The sequence below is a fragment of the Saimiri boliviensis genome, chromosome 17 (genome assembly GCF_048565385.1).
Source record: "Saimiri boliviensis isolate mSaiBol1 chromosome 17, mSaiBol1.pri, whole genome shotgun sequence".
NCBI classification, from domain to species: domain Eukaryota; kingdom Metazoa; phylum Chordata; class Mammalia; order Primates; family Cebidae; genus Saimiri; species Saimiri boliviensis.
In genome coordinates, this window is record NC_133465.1 from 65,388,017 (window position 1) to 65,408,256 (window position 20,240).

Sequence of the window (20,240 nt, forward strand, 5' to 3'; positions counted from 1 at the left end):
TTTCCTCAGCTGTAAAATCAGACAGCAGGCCAGGCATGGTGGCTCACGCCCGTAATCCCAGCACTGTGGGAGGCTGAGGTGGGTGGACCACCTGAGGTCAAATGTTCGATACCAGCCTGACCAACATAGTGAACCTCGTCTCTAAAAAAAGTACAAAAATTAGCTGGGCATGGTGGCAGGCACCTGTAATCCCAGCTACTTGGGAGGCTGAGGCAAGAGAATCGCTTGAACCCGGAGACAGAGGTTGCAATGAACCAAGATCACATCATTGCGCTCCAGCCTGGGTGACAAGAGCGAAACTCTGTCTAAAAATAAAAATAAAATGGGACAGTAAAAGCCCCAGCCTTCCTCCTGGGCTGTTTTGGGGAAGTGACCGGTTCCTCCTTCAGGAGTGGCCAGACCTGCAACTGTTCCACCGGCTCTCTGAGCGACATACAGCCCTGCCTGCGGGAGGGCGAGGACAAGCCGTGCTCGGGCCACGGGGAGTGCCAGTGCGGGCACTGTGTGTGCTATGGTGAAGGCCGCTACGAGGGTCAGTTCTGCGAGTATGACAACTTCCAGTGTCCCCGCACTTCGGGGTTCCTCTGCAACGGTGAGCTCAATGGCTGCAGCCAGCGCTGACGGCGGGGTAAGGGGTAGACCTTGAGTGTGAACTTCCTGTCAGGACCCAGGTTGGGAGAGCCAGGCTTGGAATCAGAATCCCCAAGTTCAGGCCCAGCCCCACTCTGGATGTCCTGAGGGCCGCCCCCAAGTCCTGCCCCAATCTGGATCTCACTTCTCTCAACTGCAACGTCCATGCCCAAAGCCACTGCTGGCAGGACTTTCCCCTGGTTTTCGGATTCCAACTCCCCTGAGGCTCTCTCTGGTAGTTCAGTTCTATGCTCACCCCCCTTCTCCACACCCTTATCTCATTAGGGTGGGTGACACCCAGCCCTCCAATGGTTGGCAGGTATATGGCATGATGATCTTTCCTCTCTCCAAAGATGATAAATTTCTTTCTTTCTTTTTTTTTTTTTTTTTTTTTGAGACGAAATTTTGTTCTTGTCACCCAGGCTGGAGTGCAAAGGTACAATCTCAGCTCACTGCAACCTCCACCTCCCAGGTTCAGGCTGTTCTTCTGCCTCAGCAGCCAAATAGCTGGGACTACAGGCATGCGCCACCATGCCCAGCTAATTTTGCATTTTTAGTAGAGAGGAGTTTCACCGTGTTAGCCAGGCTGGTCTCAAACTCCTGACCTCAGGTGATCCGCCCATCTCTGCCTCCCAAAGTGCTGGGATTACAGGCCTGAGCCACCGCACCTGGCCCAAAGATGCTAAATTTCTAGCTGGAGGGCCTGGAGCCTCCTCTGTATTCTCACAGGTCCAAGCCATAGGCATGCAGTCTGACCAGGAACATCAGAGCTAGGCAGGGTCACTGAACTTGGACAAGGGGGCGTATGGAAGGGTTGGTAGTCAAATGGAAGAGGATGAATGAAAATCTACTCATTGGGGCCGGGCGCGGTGGCTCAAGCCTGTAATCCCAGCACTTTGGGAGGCCGAGGCGGGTGGATCACAAGGTCAAGAGATCGAGACCATCTTGGTCAACAAGGTGAAACCCCGTCTCTACTAAAAATACAAAAAAATTAGCTGGGCATGGCGGTGCGTTCCTGTAATCCCAGCTACTCAGGAGGCTGAGGCAGGAGAATTGCCTGAACCCAGGAGGCGGAGGTTGCGGTGAGCCGAGATCGCGCCATTGCACTCCAGCCTGGGTAACAAGAGTGAAACTCCGTCTCAAAAAAAAAAAAAGAAAATCTACTCATCAAATACTATGACACCCCCACTGCATAGTTTCCAAGCCCCTGCTTTTCTACTCTTTCTTCTGTTCTTCCTTTTACTCACCATTTCTTCTCTTTAACTGTCTGTCCCTGAGTGTGCTCAGAGAAACAGAAGAGAGAACTGGGCACCACTGGAGAAAGGCAGACATGTGGCACAGAGGGAGTTATGAGAGAGAAAAGGAGGAAGATGCCTCAGGGAAAGGAGGCAGGGCCAGAGTACAAAGGTCTTTGGTTCTCGTCCAGGGCAGGACTTCATCCTTTGGACAAAAGGGAGTCACTGGAAGTTTTAATTTCATTTTCTATTTGTATGTTAATCCTCTATCCAACCACCTTGCTAAATACACCCATGAAATCTAATAATTTATCTGTAGATTCTTCTGGATACTTTGTGACATGCTCCTGAAACTTGCAAATAAGAATTTTTTTTTTTTTTTTTGGAGACGGAGTTTCGCGCTTGTTACCCAGGCTGGAGTGCAATGGCACGATCTTGGCTCACCACAACCTCCGCCTCCTGGGTTCAGGCAATTCTCCTGCCTCAGCCTCCTGAGTAGCTGGGATTACAGGCGCGTGCCACCATGCCCAGCTAATTTTTTTGTATTTTTAGTAGAGACGGGGTTTCACCATGTTGACCAGGATGGTCTCGATCTCTTGACCTCGTGATCCACCCGCCTCGGCCTTCCAAAGTGCTGGGATTACAGGCTTGAGCCACCGCGCCGGGCGAATAATTTTTAAATGTATTTATTTTATTTATTTTTGAGATGGAGTCTCCCTTTGTCACCCAGGCTGGAGTGCAGTGGCACGATCTTGGCTCACTGCAACCTCTGCCTTCTTGGTTCAAGTGATTCTCCTGCGTCAGCCTCCCGAGTAGCTGGGAGGCACCCACCACCATGCCCAGCTAATATTTATATTTTTAGGGGAGACAGGGTTTCACCATGTTGGCCAGGCTGGTCTTGAACTCCTGAGCTCAAGTGATCTGCCTGCCTTGGCCTCCCAAAGTGCTGGGATTACAGGTGTGAGCCACCATGCCTGGCCAACAGTTTTCTTACCTTCTAATGCTTACACATCTTATTTATTTTTCTGACCTTATTGCATTGGCCAGGACCCATTAGAGGTTCTTAGCCAGGGGAACAGGAGACACATGATTGGATTTGTTTTGAGATGATTACTCTGGCTGCAGAGTGGAAGGTAGAAGACAGGATGAAGGCAGAGATGGAGGGAAGGAGATTCTAGGAAAGTGAGGTAGAGATGACTTCTGCCCCAGGCTAGAGGCATCCTGGCTCCCATAGCTCTGCTCTCACAGGTCCTCCCTGCCAGGTGGGCAGCCTGCACTACAGGTGCAGATGTGGCTCTCATCTCCCTTCCCTGTCCCTCTCTGCAGACCGAGGACGCTGCTCCATGGGCCAGTGTGTCTGTGAGCCTGATTGGACAGGCCCAAGCTGTGACTGTCCCCTCAGCAATGCCACCTGCATTGACAGCAGTGGGGTAAGCTTGGGCATAAGACAGACTGTGTCTGTCAGGACCACCCACGCTCTCCCTGTGGAGAGAGGAGAGGGGAGCAGGCAGGGATGGGGCAAGGCTGGCTCACTGGTGCCCCCTTCTACCCCAGGGCATCTGTAATGGACGTGGCCACTGTGAGTGTGGCCGCTGCCACTGCAACCAGCAGTCGCTCTACACGGACACCATCTGCGAGATCAACTACTCGGCGGTGAGGCTGGGACCTATGGGGTGTGGGTGTGGGAACCCCGGGCACAGGGCAGGGTGGGCAGGAGGAGCTGAGCCTGATGCCACAGAATCTGGCCAAGGACAAGAGGTTTGGGAAGCTGAGATCTGGCAGAGCTCACCCAACAGTGTCTGTCTGCCCCACCTTTCCCCACCAAGATCCACCCGGGTCTCTGCGAGGACCTACGCTCCTGTGTGCAGTGCCAGGCCTGGGGCACCGGGGAGAAGAAGGGGCGCACGTGTGAGGAATGTAGCTTCAAGGTCAAGATGGTGGATGAGCTTAAGAGAGGTAGGGGCAGGGGCCGAGGGCTGGGGGTGCTGAGAGTCTTGGCAGGGGTCATCCAACAGGGCAGGGGTGTCCCCATCTGGGCAGGGGCTTGCAGTCTGGGCTAAGGCCACACAATCCGGACAGGCACTCCAGAGCTGGGAGGGACCACAGAACCCAGAGAGAGGACACTGAGTCCCAGAAGAGGGTAAAAGCCTGGGCAGGAGGCATAGAACCCAGGTGGTGGGACACAGTCTGGCCCAGGAAGGGACCGAGAGTCTTATGGGAGGCACCTTATTGGGTAGGGGCATGAATGCGGCAGGGGTACATGGTCGAGCTGTGGGGACATGCAGCCTCCCCTCCTCGTGGTCAGATACGTTTTCTGAACACCGAGTTCCTGGGTGACGTCCAGGTCAGGGAGGTGGGGGAGGCAGGTTTCTAGGCTCTGACGCTCGTGAGCACGGAGGCCCCGCCTCACCCGTCCCTGTGCCAGGTGAGAGCACAGCTTTGCCAGGACTTCCCCTCTTCCCCAGGAGGCCCTGCAGTGGGTGAGGCAGGTCCCAGAGTAGGGCCCCCTCACCAGACCCTGGGGTCCTCTGGGGCAGAGGGGTGTGGTTGGGTGCCCTGCTGACCGTCTGTGGGTGCAGCGGAGGAGGTGGTGGTGCGCTGCTCCTTCCGGGACGAGGATGACGACTGTACCTACAGCTACACCATGGAAGGCGACGGCGCCCCCGGGCCCAACAGCACCGTCCTGGTGCACCGGAAGAAGGGTGAGCTGGCGGGCCAGGCCCAGGGAGGGGCTTGTTGCCAGAGCTCAGTGGGGAGGGCAGGCACCACCTCCCCCGCCTCCTCTCCTCCCCAGACTGCCCTCCCGGCTCCTTCTGGTGGCTCATCCCCCTGCTTCTCCTCCTCCTGCCACTCCTGGCCCTGCTGCTGCTGCTCTGCTGGAAGTACTGCGCCTGCTGCAAGGTGAGAGCCCACCCCCGCCTGGGTCCCCACCCCAACAGGGCCCCACCCTCCACCAGGGTCCCCACCTCCGCAGGGTCCTCACCCCAACAGGACCCCACCCTCCACCAGGGTCCCCACCTCCCCAGGGTCCCTTCCCTGACAGGGTCCCTACCTTCCATCAGGATCCTCCTCAGGGTCCCCAACTCCCACCAGGGTCCCCGCCCTCCCCATGGTTCCCCGAACAACCCACCCACCGTCCCCACTCCCGCAGCTTTCTACCCAGAGGCTTTGGCCCATGGAGCCCAGCTGTCTGGATTCTGGTCCCAGCTGTGTGACACTGGGCAAGTTACTTAGTCTCTCCATGCCTCAGTTCCCTCATCTATAAAATGAAGATCATGGAATTGACTGCAGAAAGTGGAGCTGAAGCTTAAATTAGTGAAGTAAAGTTCTCAGAAGGGACTGACCCGTAGCATGCACCATCGCCCCTCCTGCCCTGGCTAGAACCCCAGCAACCCCATCCGGCTTCCCAAGTGGCAGTAATGACGATAACGCTCATGAGCTCCCAGCCCTAGTCATCCTGGAGCCCCAGTCTCCAGCGCAGCCCTTGCCAGTGTCCCCTGGCTCAGCTCAGTGTTTCTCATTGTGCTGTCATGACATGTCCAATGACTCCATTTCCCCGCCCCCTACCACCCCATGAGGTCAGTGGTCCAAGGTCACTATGCCCTATGGCAGACAGAGAAATTGGGGCTAGAGGCAGGTGATAAATGCATGGTCGTCGAAAGGAGCTGAATCAAGCTGAGCCCACATCTGCCCCAGGTCTAGCGCCCGCCCTCTCCATCAGCCATTAGTGGCCAGATCCCTGAGAGCATCTGCAAGGAGCCTGGAAGCCACAACAGGGAAGGAAGGGTCCCTGCCTGCTAGAAGCTGGCGGTCACTGGGGAGAACAGACAAGAGAGGAAAGTGTGGAGGATGGTATGGCTCAGAATGGGGGCTGTAGGCAGCAGAGACCACACTCTGTCATAACCCCCAGTGCTGTGGGATATTAACGTGCATTACATAGAAAAGGAGTTACGTGATCAAATAGGTTTGAGCCAGGCACAGGTGCGAGTGCCTGTCGTCCCAGCTACTTGGAAAGCTGAGGCAGGAGGATCGCTTGAGCCTGGGAGTTTGAGGCTACAGTGAACTTATTATTACATACTGCACTCCAGCCTGGGTGACTGAGTGAGACTCAATCTCAAAAAGAAAATAAAAAGGTGTAAGAAACAAGTTTCTGGCCAGGCACGGTAGCTCATGCCTGTAATCCCAGCACTTTGGGAGCCCAAGGCCGGTGAATCACCTGAGATCAGGAGTTCCAGACCAGACTGGCCTGGCTAATATGGTGAAATCCCGTCTCTACTAGAAATACAAAATTAGCTGGGCGTAGAGGCAGGTGACTGTATTCCCAGTTACTCAGGGGGCTGAGGCAGGAGAATCACTTGAACCTGGGAGGCAGAGGTTGTAGTGAGCTGAAATCGTGCCACTGCACTCCTCCAGTCTGAGCAACAGAGTGAGACTCCATCTCAAAAAAAAAAAAAAAAATTCTTTTCTGCAGGACTTTTCAGAGCCTTTGATATAGTCCTGTGGCTAATGAACCTGCAAGAGGGGCAGGGGGAATGAATTCAGTGCTTCCCAAGTGAATCTGACCACAGAACCTTTCCCGAGCACCTGGCAGGATGAGGGTTCCATGGCACAAACTTTGGGAACCCTCTGCCCCCATCACCCTCTATGCCCGTGTGTGCCATGCTTACCCCTGCCGCCACCTGGATATTCTGGTGTCTGGGGAGGTAGTGTCACCCTCTGGACTATTGACATGGGGTGGGGTGGCTGGATGGGATTACCTGGCCCAGGGCTGCTGTCTTTGGCCTCACCCTCACCCACCTTGTCTCTTAGGCCTGCCTGGCACTTCTCCCTTGCTGCAACCGAGGTATGAGCCTGGCATCACACAGGCAGTGGGGGCTCTGACTGCCCTTTCTCTGAGCTGGGGCGGAGGGAAGCGGGGATGGAGCCTGGAACGGCAGAGGCTGGAGCTCTGGGGTCCCACCTGATGAGGTTCGGCTGTGTGGGTCTAGGGAGGGGTGCCGTGCTGAGGACCCTGTCCTGCAGGTCACATGGTGGGCTTCAAGGAAGACCACTACATGCTGCGGCAGAACCTGATGGCCTCGGACCACCTGGACACGCCCATGCTGCGCAGTGGGAACCTCAAGGGCCGTGATGTGGTCCGCTGGAAGGTCACCAATAACGTGCAGCGTCCTGGCTTTGCCACTCATGCCGCCAGCATCAACCCCACGGAGCTGGGTGAGGGCGGGGCTGGACGCCACAGCTCTGGGCAGTGCCCCTGGGGCCCTCTGTTCCAGATCCGGGATCACAGCGCTCCTCTTCTCTGGGTGTGGGGTGCAGGCACAGGGCTCAGCCACCTTTTGCCCCATCCTGATGGCACTATGAACCCCATGCCTTGGCATGCATGGCCTGCTGGCCAGGCGTGCCCCGATCCTAGCATGGCTGCTGGAGGGACGCTCTGTGGTGCCCATCATGCGGGGGGCTGACCACATCCCGTCTCACCGCATCCCACTGCCTGCCCCTAGTGCCCTACGGGCTGTCCTTGCGCCTGGCCCGCCTCTGCACCGAGAACCTGCTGAAGCCGGACACTCGAGAGTGCACCCAGCTGCGCCAGGAGGTGGAGGAGAACGTAAGGACCCACGAGCTAAGCCTGGCTGGCAGTGTGGGCTCGAGGGCGGTGGCGGGGGGGTGTGGGCAGGGCAGAGCGAATGTGGCTGTGGCACCGAGATTCGTTCACTAGAAAGGGGCTTCTCTGGACCTGTGCCTGGCAGGGGCATCCTGGGATCTGTTTCCAGAGGGCAGGAGGCCCCGCGGGGCATGCCCCAGCTAACCTTGAGGGCCTCTGGGTAGAGAGCCTGCCAGGTTCCCAGCCTGAGGGCTTGCCATAGGGTTCGCCTCACACCCCTCCCTTGCCTGGCAGCTGAACGAGGTGTACAGACAGATCTCTGGTGTTCACAAGCTCCAGCAGACCAAGTTCCGGTGAGTCCTGGGGCACCTGGGTGGGTTGGGGGAGCTGCTCCAACCACCGACTCCAGGAGCTGAAGCCCCCAGGCAGATCCAGGCTCCACGTCAGGGCTGTCGGGCTCACAGCGTTCTCTTTGTCCCCACAGACAGCAGCCCAATGCCGGGAAAAAGTGAGTAGAAGATGCGGTGAGACAGTCCTCACGTCCTGCCCGCCTGTCCCCAGCCCAGCCACCTGCCTCCTCTGTCCCTGCTCCAACTCTATTCCATAGGAAGGGAGGGGCAGATGTGTCCATCATGGATTCAGACCTTCATTTGTTCCTTGGATCATTTCTTCAACAAATGCTAATGTAAAGGGCTTGCTATGCAGTAGCAAAAGCCCTGGGCAAAAGCAGATCAGCCCAGTCCCCACTCTCATATGGGTGACAGCCCAGTCCCCCACCCAGTACCAGCGATAGCAGGTGCCCAGCTCCATCTGCTCCAGGATCCAGGACCCTGATCCTGGGTGCACCAGAGGATGGGCCAGCAGGTCACACACCTCTCCTCAGGTCCTTCTCCGAGTCCTGGCCCTTCAGGGGAGAGCAAGGGAGTGAGGAGGGGGTCTCGATGCAGAAACAGCAGAGCTAGAATAACAGCACGTGGCCATCAGTAAGAACAGTCAGCCGGGCGTGGTGGCTCTCGCCTGTAATCCCAGCACTTTGGGAGGCCGAAGCAGGAGCAACACCTGAGGTCAGGAGTTCAAGACCAGCCAGGACAACATGGTGAAACCCCATCTCTACTAAAAATACAAAAATTAGCTGGGCATGGTGGCAAGCACCTGTAATCCCAGGAACGTGGGAGGCTGAGGCAGGAGAATTGTTTGAATCCAGGAGGCAGAGGTTGCAGTGAGCTGAGATTGCATCACTGCACTCCAGCCTGAGTGACAAAGCAAGACTCTATCTCAAAAAATAAATAAATAAAAAGAATGGCTGACCAGCATTTCTGTGGGCCTGCTACAGGCCAGGCATTGTCCTGAGGGCTTTTGGTATGGTTATCTTATTCAGCCCTCTCATCAAGCCTGGGAGGTAGATATCACTGCTGTTCCCATTTTACAGATTAGGAAGCTGAGGCTCAAAAAGGTTAAGTGACTTGCTCAAGGTTACTCAGCTGTTGAGAATTAGAGCCAGGGCTGGGGCCGAAGCAGCCTGGCTTGAGCACTCACACCCTTAGCATCTTTGCTGTCCAGCCCTTGATGAGGTGGGCAGGGAAGCCCACTTGACAGAGGAGGATGCCGAGGCTCAGGGAGGCGCCGTGGCTGGGCTGAGACTGCAGGGTAAGGGGCGTGGGCCTGGCATGGGCCTGGAGCACTGCCTGCCTCTGAAAACCCTGCATTTCTTGTTGACTTACATCCTGGCCCCCTAACGGGAGAGGACAGGCAGAAGGGACAGGGACAACAGGTGCCAGCCTGACCCCTCCCCTGCCTGAACCCTCCACCCTCGGCCCAGGCAAGACCACACCATTGTGGACACAGTGCTGATGGCGCCCCGCTCAGCCAAGCCAGCGCTTCTGAAGCTTACGGAGAAGCAGGTGGAACAGAGGGCCTTCCATGAGCTCAAGGTGGCCCCTGGCTACTACACCCTCACTGCAGACCAGGGTAGGAGGACGGGTCCCTTGTGCCACCCCCTCGTACCTCCCACTCATGTGGCCCCGTGACCCACATCTGACCACCTCCCAACCCCCACCCAGACGCCCGGGGCATGGTGGAGTTCCAGGAGGGCGTGGAGCTGGTGGACGTGCGGGTGCCCCTCTTCATCCGGCCTGAGGACGACGACGAGAAGCAGCTGCTGGTGGAGGCCATCGACGTCCCCGCCGGCACTGCCACCCTCGGCCGCCGCCTGGTAAACATCACCATCATCAAGGAGCAAGGTGGGTCAGGGCAGGGAGAGCGGGGGAGGCAGATGGGGGCTCGGGGACACGGGTTCCTCCTGCTTAAGTGGAAGTGTGGCCTGGCCACATGGCCTGGGCCAGTCGCTTAACCTCTGCAAGCCTTGGTTTCTCCATCTGTAAAATGGGTAAGGGCTCTTTTACAGAATCCGTGGCTATTCACCTCAGCACAGTGCCTGGTGGTGAACACTCAGTAAATGGAAGCTTCTGTTAGCTTCATCATAAGGGGCCAGCCCCTTGTTCCTCTCACTCTAGAGGAGGGGTTGGCCAAGGCATCTTGCCATGGACATCTGACTCCTCCTCCCCACCTGCGCCTGAAGCCACAGGCTTCAGGCCTCTTCCTACGCTGCTCCAGGCCTGGGGCTGAGAGCTCCGTCTCTGGTCCTGCCCCTGCCTGACCTTCCTCTGCCCTGGCCCTTCCAGGATGTCTGCAGGACACTTTGTTCCAGCTTTACTTTTTTTTTTTTTTCTTGAGATGGAATCTCGCTGTCACCCAGGCTGGAGTGCAATGGTGTGATCTTGGCTCACTGCAACTGCTGCCTTCCAGGTTGAAGTGATTCTCCGGCCTCAGCCTCCTGAGTAGCTGGGATTACAGGCATGCGCCACCATGCCCGACTAATTTTTGTAGCTTTAGTAGAGACGGGGTTTCGCCATGTTGGCCAGGTTGGTCTCAAACTCCTGACCTCAGGTGATCTGCCTGCCTCGGCCTCCCAAAGTGCTGGGATTACAGGCGTGAGCCACCGCGCCCGGCCCCTCACCCTTTTCTGGAAGGATTTTCTGTCCCACTCCTGCGCTCTTCCCAGAGGGCAATGCCTAGAGGGAACCAAGTGGACTCCTGGCTTCTGGGCTGGGCTGGGCCACCGGAGAGCAGGAGGTGGGAAAGGACTGGGTCCAGCACGCTCTGACCAGTCCTTGGTCCTTGCAGCCAGTGGGGTGGTGTCCTTTGAGCAGCCGGAGTACTCGGTCAGCCGTGGGGAGCAGGTGGCCCGCATTCCTGTCATCCGGCGTGTCCTGGATAGTGGCAAATCCCAGGTCTCCTACCGCACACAGGATGGCACTGCGCAGGGCAACCGGGTGAGGCTCTGCCACGGGGTTGAGGGTACAGCCTGGGGGGGGCTGCGTGGGTTCTGCATTGGGTTCTCAGGACAAAGCAGCACATGGTAGCTACTTGAGTCCCTGGATGCTGGTGGTGCCCCGGCTGGCCTCCCAGGGACATGGCCACCTGGCCCTGCCACGCTGTAGCAGGGGAGTCTCACCCACCCAAAGTGCTGGTGACACCCTGGGTGAGGCTCCCTTGCTGCCAGGGACTCAGGCCAAGCGGGCTCTTTCCTCCTTCATGGGCCAGGGACCTGCCGAGACCATTCCTGTCCCCTCCAACAACCCAGGATCCACAGGGCAGCCAAACCTCGGGAGAGAAACAAACTCCCCTGTATGCCCCAGTCCTGGAGGCTTTGGGCTTCTTGAGCTGGGATCGAAGACCCCATGTCCCCAGGTCAGACTCCCCAAGGTCTGTCCTGGTTTCCCTCTCCTGGCCAAGCAGCAGGAGCAGCTCTTCAAGGCAGGGAGTGCTGTGGCTCGGCCAGTGTCACCTTCATCACTGAGCCCCAGTGCCGGGAGGCAGCCAAATCCAGGTGGCAGGCAGGCAGGACTGGGTTTACAGGCTTCAAAATTTTGCTTCTTTTGTTTGTTTCATGTGGGGATTTTTTGCTTCATTTTTTAGGGAGACAGGGTCTGGCTATGTTGCCCAGGCTGGTCTTGAACACCTGACCTCAAGTGATCCGTCCACCTTGGCCTCCCAAAGTGCTGGGATTACAGGGGTGAGCCACCGTGCCCGGCCTAATTTTTGTATTTTTAGTAGAGACAGGGTTTTGCCATGTTGGCCAGGCTGGTCTTAAACTCCTGATCTCAAGTGATCCACCCACGTCAGCTTCTCAGAGTGCTGGGATTACAGATGTGAGCCACCTCGCCTGGCCTTTCTAGGTTTTAAATGTTGGCAACAAATCCACAATTTAAAAAGGTGGGGCATGGTGGTCACAGCTGTCATCCCAGCACGCTGGGAGGCTGAGGTGGGAGAATCACTTGAACCCAGGGGTTGGAGACCACCTTGGCAATGTGGTGAGACCATGTCTATACAAATGATTTAGGCATTAGCCAGGCACTGTAGTGCACACCTGTGGACCCAGCTACTTGGGAGGCTGAGGCAGGAGGCTCAGGAACCAGAACCCCGGAGGTTGAGGCTGCAGTGAGCCATGTTCACACACCACTGCACTTCAGCCTGGCCAATGCAGTGAGAAATTGTCTCAAAAAAATAAAATAATTTTTAAAAATCAAACCAAAAAACCACAAACAAAACCTGGCTCAATGCAGTAGCTCATGCCTGTAATCCCAACCATGGGAGGCCACAGTGGGAGGATCACTTGAGCCCAGGAGTTGGGAGTCCAGCTTAGGCAACATAGTGAGACCCTGTCTCTATTTAAACAAATAAAGAAAGAAAGAAAAAAGGCCTGGTATGGTGGCTCACGCCTGTAATCCCAGCACTTTGGGAGGCCGAGGCGGGTGGATCACCTGGGGTCAGGTGTTCAAGACCAGCCTGACCAACATGGAGAAACCGTGTCTCTACTAAAAATACAAAATTAGCCACACCTGGTGGTGCATGCCTGTAATCCCAGCCACTTGGGAGGCTGAGGCAGGAGAATTGCTTGAACCTGGGAGGCAGTGACTACGGTAAGCTGAGATTTCACCATTGCACTGCAGCCTGGGCAACAAGACCGAAGGGCAGCAAGATCGAAACTCTGTCTCAAAAAAAGAAAAAAGAAAAAATTGCCGAGCACAGTGGCTCATGCCTGTAATCCTAGCACTTTGGAAGGCCAAGGCAGGTAGATCATAAGGTCAGGAGTTTGAGACCAGCCTGGCCAATATGGTGAAACCCTGTCTCTACAAAACAAAACAAAACAAAACAAAACATTTCTTCAGCACTACCTGGGGAAAAAAACCAAAAAAACAAAAATTAGCCAAACATGGTGGAACGTGCCTGTAATCCCATTTACTCGGGAGGCTGAGGCAGGAGAATCACTTGAACCTGGGAGGTGGAGGTTGCAGTGAGCTGAGATCGCACCATTAAACTCCAGCCTGGGTGACAGAGCGAGACTCCATCTCAAAAAAAGAAAAAAGAGGCCAGGCACGGTGGCACACGCCTATAATCCCAGCACTTTGGGAGGCTGAGGTGGGTGGATCACCTGAAGTCAGGAGTTCCAGACCAGTCTGACCAACATGGTGAAACCCCGTCTCTACTAAATACAAAAAATTAGCCAGGTGTGGTGATGCATGCCTGTAATCTCAGCTACTTGGGAGGCTGACGCAGGAGAATCGCTTGAACCCAGGAGGCAGAGGTTGCAGTGAGCCAAGATCGCACCACTGCACTCCAGCCTGGACAACAAGAGCAAAACTCTGTCTCAAAAAAAAAAAAAGAGAAAACAAAATTCTCTCAAAAGTAATAGTCTTGCCTCCCTGAGCCCACAGGCCCATTCGGCAAACATAGGGGAGCGTGGAGTCAGCAGGCCTGGGCTGCCTGGCCACATCCTATTTTTATTTACTTGTTTTTATTGATAGGAACTGTTCTCATTATTTTTCCAATGTGTCCCCATAAAAATTCCAAAGAAGTACACATCCACTCTCTTAAAAACAAAAAAATTCCAAAGCATAATTTTTTAAGAGATAAGGTCTCCCTCTAGCCCCAGGTGGAGTGCAGTGGCACAGTCCTGGCTCACTGCAGTTGAACTCCTGAGCTCAAGCAATCCTTCAACCTCAGCCTCCCAAGTAGCTGGGACAAGTAGTTTAGTAGATGAGTTTTCACCATATTGGCCAAGCTGGTCTCGAACTCCTGACCTCAAAAAAAAAAAAAAAAAAAAAATTGATAATTATTTTTTAAAACATTTTAATTTCTCACCTTTTTATTTTGAAAAACTTCAAACATACAGAAAAATTGAAAGAACAATACAACTAGCACCCATTTTTCCTTTACATAGATTCACTGATTGCCAATATATGCTTTCTCTCTTTTTTTTTTTTTTTTGAGACGGAGTTTCGCTCTTGTTACCCGGGCTGGAGTGCAATGGCGCGATCTCGGCTCACCGCAACCTCCGCCTCCTGAGTTCAGGCAATTCTCCTGCCTCAGCCTCCTGAGTAGCTGGGATTATAGGCACGCGCCACCATGCCCAGCTAATTTTTAGTATTTTTAGTAGAGACGGGGTTTCACCGTGTTGACCAGGATGGTCTCGATCTCTTGACCTCGTGATCCACCCGCCTCGGCCTCCCAAAGTGCTGGGATTACAGGCTTGAGCCACTGCGCCCGGCCTCTCTCTTTTTTTTTTTTTTTTTTTTGAGACAGAGTCTTGCTCTTGTCACCCAGGCTGGAGTGCAGTGGCACGATCTCGGCTCATTACAACCTCCACCTCCTGGGTTCAAGTGATTCTCCTGCCTCAGCCTCTCAAGTAGCTGGGACTACAGGCACTTGCCACCACACCCAGCTAATTTTTTGTATTTTTAGTAGAGACGGGGTTTCATCGTGTTAGCCAGGATGATCTCAATCTCCTGACCTTGTGATCCTCCCGACTCAGCCTCCCAAAGTGCTGGGATTACAGGCGTGAGCCACCATGCCTAGCTGGGCTCTTTCTTTCTATATAGATAGTGACATACACATATAGATGTACATGTGGATGTCTATATCTTCACATTGATTATACTAGTATCAAAAATTAGTCCATATTCTAGCCAGGATTGGTGGTTCACACCTGTAATCCCAGCACTCTGGGAAGCCGAGACAGGTGGATCACCTGAGGTCAGGAGTTTGACACCAGCCTGGCCAATGGCAAAACCCAGTCTCGCCGGGCGCGGTGGCTCAAGCCTGTAATCCCAGCACTTTGGGAGGCCGAGGCGGGTGGATCACAAGGTCGAGAGTTCGAGACCATCCTGGTCGACATGGTGAAACCCCGTCTCTACTAAAAATACAAAAAATCAGCTGGGCATGGTGACGTGTGCCTGTAATCCCAGCTACTCAGGAGGCTGAGGCAGGGGAATTGCCTAAACCCAGGAGGCGGAGGTTGCGGTGAGCCGAGATTGCGCCATTGCACTCCAGCCTGGGTAACAAGAGCGAAACTCCGTCTCAAAAAAAAAAAAAAAAAAAAAAAAACCCAGTCTCTACTAAAAATACAAAAATTAGCCAGGCATGGTGGTGGGTGCCTGTAATCCCAGCTACTAGGGAGGCTGAGGCAGGAGAATCATTTGAACTGGGGGTAGAGGTTGCAGTGAACCGACATTGTTCCACTTTAGTCTGGGTGAAAGAATGGAACACCATCTCAAAAATATATAAAATAAAATGAGTACATACTCCAATGTCCCCATGTTCGGATATCCCAATAGTGTCCTTTATAGCTTTATTTCCCCCCAATCCAGGAACCAATCAAGGATGTGGCATTGAATTTTGGCACGTCTTGTCTCCTTTAATCTAGAAGTTTCCTGGTTTTGTCTTCTGTGACACTGACTTTTTTAAAGACAGGGTCCCACTCTATTGCCCAGGCTGGAGTGCAGTGGTGTGGCCTCCACTCACTGCAACCTCCACCTCCCAGGTTCAAGCGATTCTCCTGCCTTAGCCTCTTGAGTAGCTGGGATTACAGTCACCAGGCCTGGCTAATGACACTGACTTTTTTTTTTTTTTTTTTAAAGACAGGGTTGCATGTTGGTCAGGCTGGTCTTGAACTCCCAACGTCAGGTGATCTGCCCGCCTTGGCCTCCAAAGTGCTTGGGTTACAGGCATGAGCCACCACGCCCGGCAACACTGACATTTTTGAAGTATCCATGTAGGTTGCTTGCAGGCAGCTCCCTGGTTTTTTGTTTTGTTTTGTTTTGTGTTGTGTTTTATAACTATGGGCTTCACTTTCTGAGTTGAGTGGCATGAGGTTGCCTCTCCAGCCGCGGCTCTGGCTGCTGCGCCTGGAATTGAAATCTTGCCTCGAGGCGCCATCTAGTGGTCTTCTATGGGAAGGATTTTTTTTTCCTCCCTGTTTTGATCCTGGAAAGCTGAGGCAAGCTCCACGGCATTGAAATGAAGCTGGGCCGGGCCTGGTGGCTCACGCCTGTAATCCAAGCACTTTGGAGGCCAAGGCGGGTGAATCACCTGAGGTCGGGAGTTCAAGACCAGCCTGACCAACATGGTGAAACCCCATCTTAAAAAATAATAATAAATAAAATAAAGAAATGGAAGCTGAAGGCTCATGCCTGTAATCCCAGCACTTTGGGAGGCCGAGACGGGAAGATCGCTTGAGGCCAGTAGTTCAAGACCAGCCTAGGCAACATAGGATAACCCTGTCTCTATAACACACCAAAAAAATTGGCCAGGTGTGGGACACACCAGTAGTCCCAGCTACTCAGGAGGCTGAGGGAGAGGATGGCCTGAGCCCAGGAGGTCAAGCCTTCAGTGAGCTGTCATCATGCCCCTGCACTCCAGCCTGGGCGACAGAGTAAGACTCTGTTTCAAAAAAAAAAAAAAAAACACCCCACAAAAACGGCTGGGCATGGTGGCTCACGCCTGTAATTCCAGCACTTTAAGGAGGCTGAGGTGGATCACTTGAGCTCAGGAGTTTGAGACCAGCCTGGCCTGCATGGTAAAACCCCATCTCTACTAAAACCCAAAAATTAGCTGGGAGGTGGCAGGCACCTGTAATCCCAGCTACTCAGGAGGCTGAGGTTTGAGAATCGCTTGAACCCAGGAGGTAGAGGTTGCAGTGAATCAAGATCACACCACTTCACCCCAGCTTAGGTGACAGAGTGAGACTGCCTCAAACACACACACACCTGAAACTGATGTAGGTACTCCACTCAGCAAGCAGGGATGGTCTCTGCAGTGTCCGTGAGGTTGGGAGGGAGCGTGTGGCCGTGATTCTTGTCTCATCCCCCAGCCATGACCCTGACCCTGACCACCTCCACCCCCAGGACTATATCCCGGTGGAGGGCGAGCTGCTGTTCCAGCCTGGGGAGGCCTGGAAAGAGCTGCAGGTGAAGCTCCTGGAGTTGCAGGAGGTTGACTCCCTCCTGCGGGGCCGCCAGGCTCGCCGTTTCCACGTCCAGCTCAGCAACCCTAAGTTCGGGGCCCACCTGGGCCAGCCGCACTCTACCACCGTCATCATCAGAGACCCAGGTGGGCAGAGCCTGTGATTGGCTTAAGCAGGGGGAGAGGGAAGACACGGTGGGGTGGGGGGGCGTCTCCCAACTAGGGCTGCCAGACTTAGCAAATCCAAACACAGGACACCCAGGTAAATCTGAATTTCAGATCAATGTACATATTGGTAGGATAGGTATGTCCCATGCAATATTTGGAACATACTTATCCTTTTTAATTTATTTTGTTTACAAGAGGGGCTGGGTGCACTGGCTCACACCTATAATCCCAGCACCTTGGGAGGTTGAAGTAGGAGGTCACTTGAGCTCAGGAGTTCTAGACCAGCCTGGGCAACACAGTGTGACCTCATGTCTACAAAAAATAGATTAGCTTGGCATAATGGTGTGCACCTGGGGTCCCAGGTACTCAGGAGGCTGAAGTGGGAGGATCACTTGAACTCGGGGTATCTGGGCTGTATCGAGCTGTGATCACAACACTGCACAGTACCTGGGCCACGAAATGAGACTGTGTCCCCGCTCCCCACGAAAAAAGCTTGCTGTTTATCTTGGCTGGGCACGGTGGCTCACGCCTGTAATCCCAGCACTTTGGGAGGCTGAGATGGGCAAATCACAAGGTCAAGAGATCGAGACCATCCTGGTGAAATCTGTCTCTACTAAAAATGCAAAAATTAGCCAGGTGTGGTGGTGCATGCCTATAGTCCCAGCTACTTGGGAGGCTGAGGCAGGAGAATTGCTTGAACCTGGGAGGCAGAGGTTGCAGTGAGCCGAGATCATGCCACTGCACTCCATCCTGGCAACAGAGCAAGACTGTCTCAAAAAAAAAAAAAAAAAAAAATCTTGCTATTTATCTGAAATTCAAATGTAACCAGGCATCCTGAATTTTATCTGGGAACCCTACAGCCAGAGAAGCTGCGATCATGTTATCACCACACAATAGGAATTCTCCCATCCAACCCCAGCCCTTTGGCTTCTGCCTCCGTTCTAACATGCAGGTGCTCCTGGAAGGGGTGGGCCAGTTAGTTCCTCTCAGCCTTCAGCCTCCCCGCTGGGAGAAGGCCTGCTGGGAAGATGGGAAAGGAGGGAAATAGGGTACAGTGTGGAGATGGGGTGGCAAATGTTCCCATGTGGAATGTTCCCTGAGCTGCCAAGGGAGAAAGGGGCAAACCAATTCCCTCCTCCTTCTGTTTCTCCAGAGACCCTCTTGGGCCCTCTGGCAAGCTTGACAGGATGCCCTATGTGGCAGCAATGGGGTACCATGTCCCCGGAGACGTGGGTGGGCAGGTCTGAGTCGGATGCGCTGGGCAGGGAGCCCTGGGTATTTAAGTGGGTCTCTGGCGCCCCCTGGTGGCAAAGTGGAGTCTGAACCAGCTGCCCTGCCCCAACTTGACCCATTAGATGAAGTGGACAGGAGCTTCACGAATCAGATGGTGTCGTCACAGCCACCCCCTCACGGCAACCTGGGCGCCCCGCAGAACCCCAATGCTAAGGCCGCTGGGTCCAGGAAGATCCATTTCAACTGGCTGCCCCCTTCTGGAAAGCCAACGGGGTACAGGGTAAGGTGGGGGGGCTGAGGGCCATGACAGGTGGATGGGCGGTCTGGCATCAACACTCCCGGGAGAGGTGGGCCATCGGAGGCCAGGGTTCCCTGAGAGAGCGGTGACAGTGGACCCCAGCACAAGTGGTCAACGGGAAAACTGGTCTGTGCTGGGGAAGAGGGAAGACCCATTCCTGAGTTTATCAGACATTTGCCCTCCTTCCTGGAATGGGATCCCCTCCCTCCCCAAAGTGGGAGATCACCGCACTCTGCCCCAGTCCTGATGCATGCACACGGCAGATCTCTCAGCCCCTCCCTCGGGCCTCAGTGTCTCTCATCTGTGCAAAGAGGACAGTAAGGCAGAGGTCATTGCAGGGACAGGCAGTGTGGGTGCCTGCTGCTTCCCCCTGACCAGGACCCTGTCCCTGCGGGGGCGCAGGTAAAGTACTGGATTCAGGGTGACTCCGAGTCCGAAGCCCACCTGCTTGACAGCAAGGTGCCCTCAGTGGAGCTCACCAACCTGTACCCGTATTGCGACTATGAGATGAAGGTGTGCGCCTACGGGGCTCAAGGCGAGGGACCCTACAGCTCCCTGGTGTCCTGCCGAACCCACCAGGAAGGTGAGGCCTCGCCATGTCTGGCCATTTGTCCCCTGGCTAACCTGCACTCCCTCCCTCTGCCACTGACAGCACTCTTTCTGTATCCCCCACTCCCCAGTACCCAGCGAGCCAGGGCGTCTGGCCTTCAACGTTGTCTCCTCCACCGTGACCCAGCTGAGCTGGGCTGAGCCGGCTGAGACCAACGGAGAGATCACAGCCTACGAGGTCTGCTACGGCCTGGTCAATGAGGACAACCGTAAGAACCAGATCCTGCCTTCCTGCCTGAGGGACAACAGCCGTGGAAGGGGAGGGGCCAAGGTGGAGAGAGCTCCGGGTCACTTCCTGGACCTGCTGTGCAGGGCACTCAAGGCCTTCATCCTGGTCAGCGAATAAGCCTGAGGCATCCTTAGCGTTTTGGCCAGATTTGGGCTGGATTGCGTTCTAAGGCCAAACCCAGAAGCCTGCAGGGCAGGTGGTTACCTATGCGGAGTTGGGTCACAGGCCCAGGGGCACCCCTGCCCAAGCAGGTAACCAGGGAGCTCACGCTTGCATGGTTTTCCTAGGGCAAGACAAAAGTTAAGATTTAGCAAACAGAAATACAGGAGGCTGTGAATTTCAGATAGCATTTTAAAAGATTTGGGGTCCAGCCTGACCAACATGGAGGAAACCCCATTTCTACTAAAAATATAAAATCAGCCAGGTGTGGTGGCGTATGCCTGTAATCCCAGCTACTCAGGAGGCTGAGGCAAGAGAATCACCTGAACCTGGGAGGCAGAGGTCGCAGTGAGCTGAGGTCGTGCCATTGCACTCCAGCCTGGGCAACAAGAACAAAACTCTGTCTCAAAAAAAAAAAAAAAAAAAAAAAAAAAAATTCTGGCCAGGGCATAGTGGCTCACGCCTGTAATCCCAGCACTTTGGGAGGCCAAGGTGGGCAGATCACCTGAGGTTGGGAGTTTGAGACCAGCCTGACCGACATGGCAAAACCCCATCTCTACTAAAAATATAAAAATTAGCCAGGCATAGTAGCACATGCCTGTAATCCCAGCTACTCAGGAGGCTGAGGCAGGAGAATCACTTGAACCTGGGAGACGGAGGCTGCTGTGATCCGAGATCATGCCATCGCACTCTAGCCTGGGCAACAAGAGCGAAACTCCGTCTTAAAAAAAAAAAAAAAAAAGAGGGCCGGGTGCGGTGGCTCAAGCCTGTAAT

At 54.6% G+C, this 20,240-nt stretch overlaps 1 protein-coding gene across 4 annotated transcripts in view; it reads left to right on the forward strand.

Annotated features, from left to right (window-relative positions):
- ITGB4 (integrin subunit beta 4) overlaps window positions 1-20,240 on the forward strand; it is a 38,909-nt gene that overhangs the window by 11,765 nt on the left and 6,904 nt on the right. For all 4 annotated transcript variants that reach the window (XM_039477020.2, XM_039477021.2, XM_039477022.2 and 1 more), the window contains exons 13-30: window positions 390-592; window positions 3,192-3,295; window positions 3,420-3,518; window positions 3,692-3,821; window positions 4,445-4,567; window positions 4,660-4,766; window positions 6,675-6,708; window positions 6,888-7,079; window positions 7,367-7,470; window positions 7,762-7,820; window positions 7,952-7,975; window positions 9,287-9,435; window positions 9,528-9,707; window positions 10,651-10,799; window positions 16,713-16,917; window positions 18,294-18,451; window positions 18,872-19,052; window positions 19,150-19,287. In XM_039477020.2, coding sequence (XP_039332954.1) covers window positions 390-592; window positions 3,192-3,295; window positions 3,420-3,518; window positions 3,692-3,821; window positions 4,445-4,567; window positions 4,660-4,766; window positions 6,675-6,708; window positions 6,888-7,079; window positions 7,367-7,470; window positions 7,762-7,820; window positions 7,952-7,975; window positions 9,287-9,435; window positions 9,528-9,707; window positions 10,651-10,799; window positions 16,713-16,917; window positions 18,294-18,451; window positions 18,872-19,052; window positions 19,150-19,287 — 2,339 coding nt within the window. The remainder of the gene's footprint in view (window positions 1-389; window positions 593-3,191; window positions 3,296-3,419; window positions 3,519-3,691; window positions 3,822-4,444; window positions 4,568-4,659; window positions 4,767-6,674; window positions 6,709-6,887; window positions 7,080-7,366; window positions 7,471-7,761; window positions 7,821-7,951; window positions 7,976-9,286; window positions 9,436-9,527; window positions 9,708-10,650; window positions 10,800-16,712; window positions 16,918-18,293; window positions 18,452-18,871; window positions 19,053-19,149; window positions 19,288-20,240) is intronic.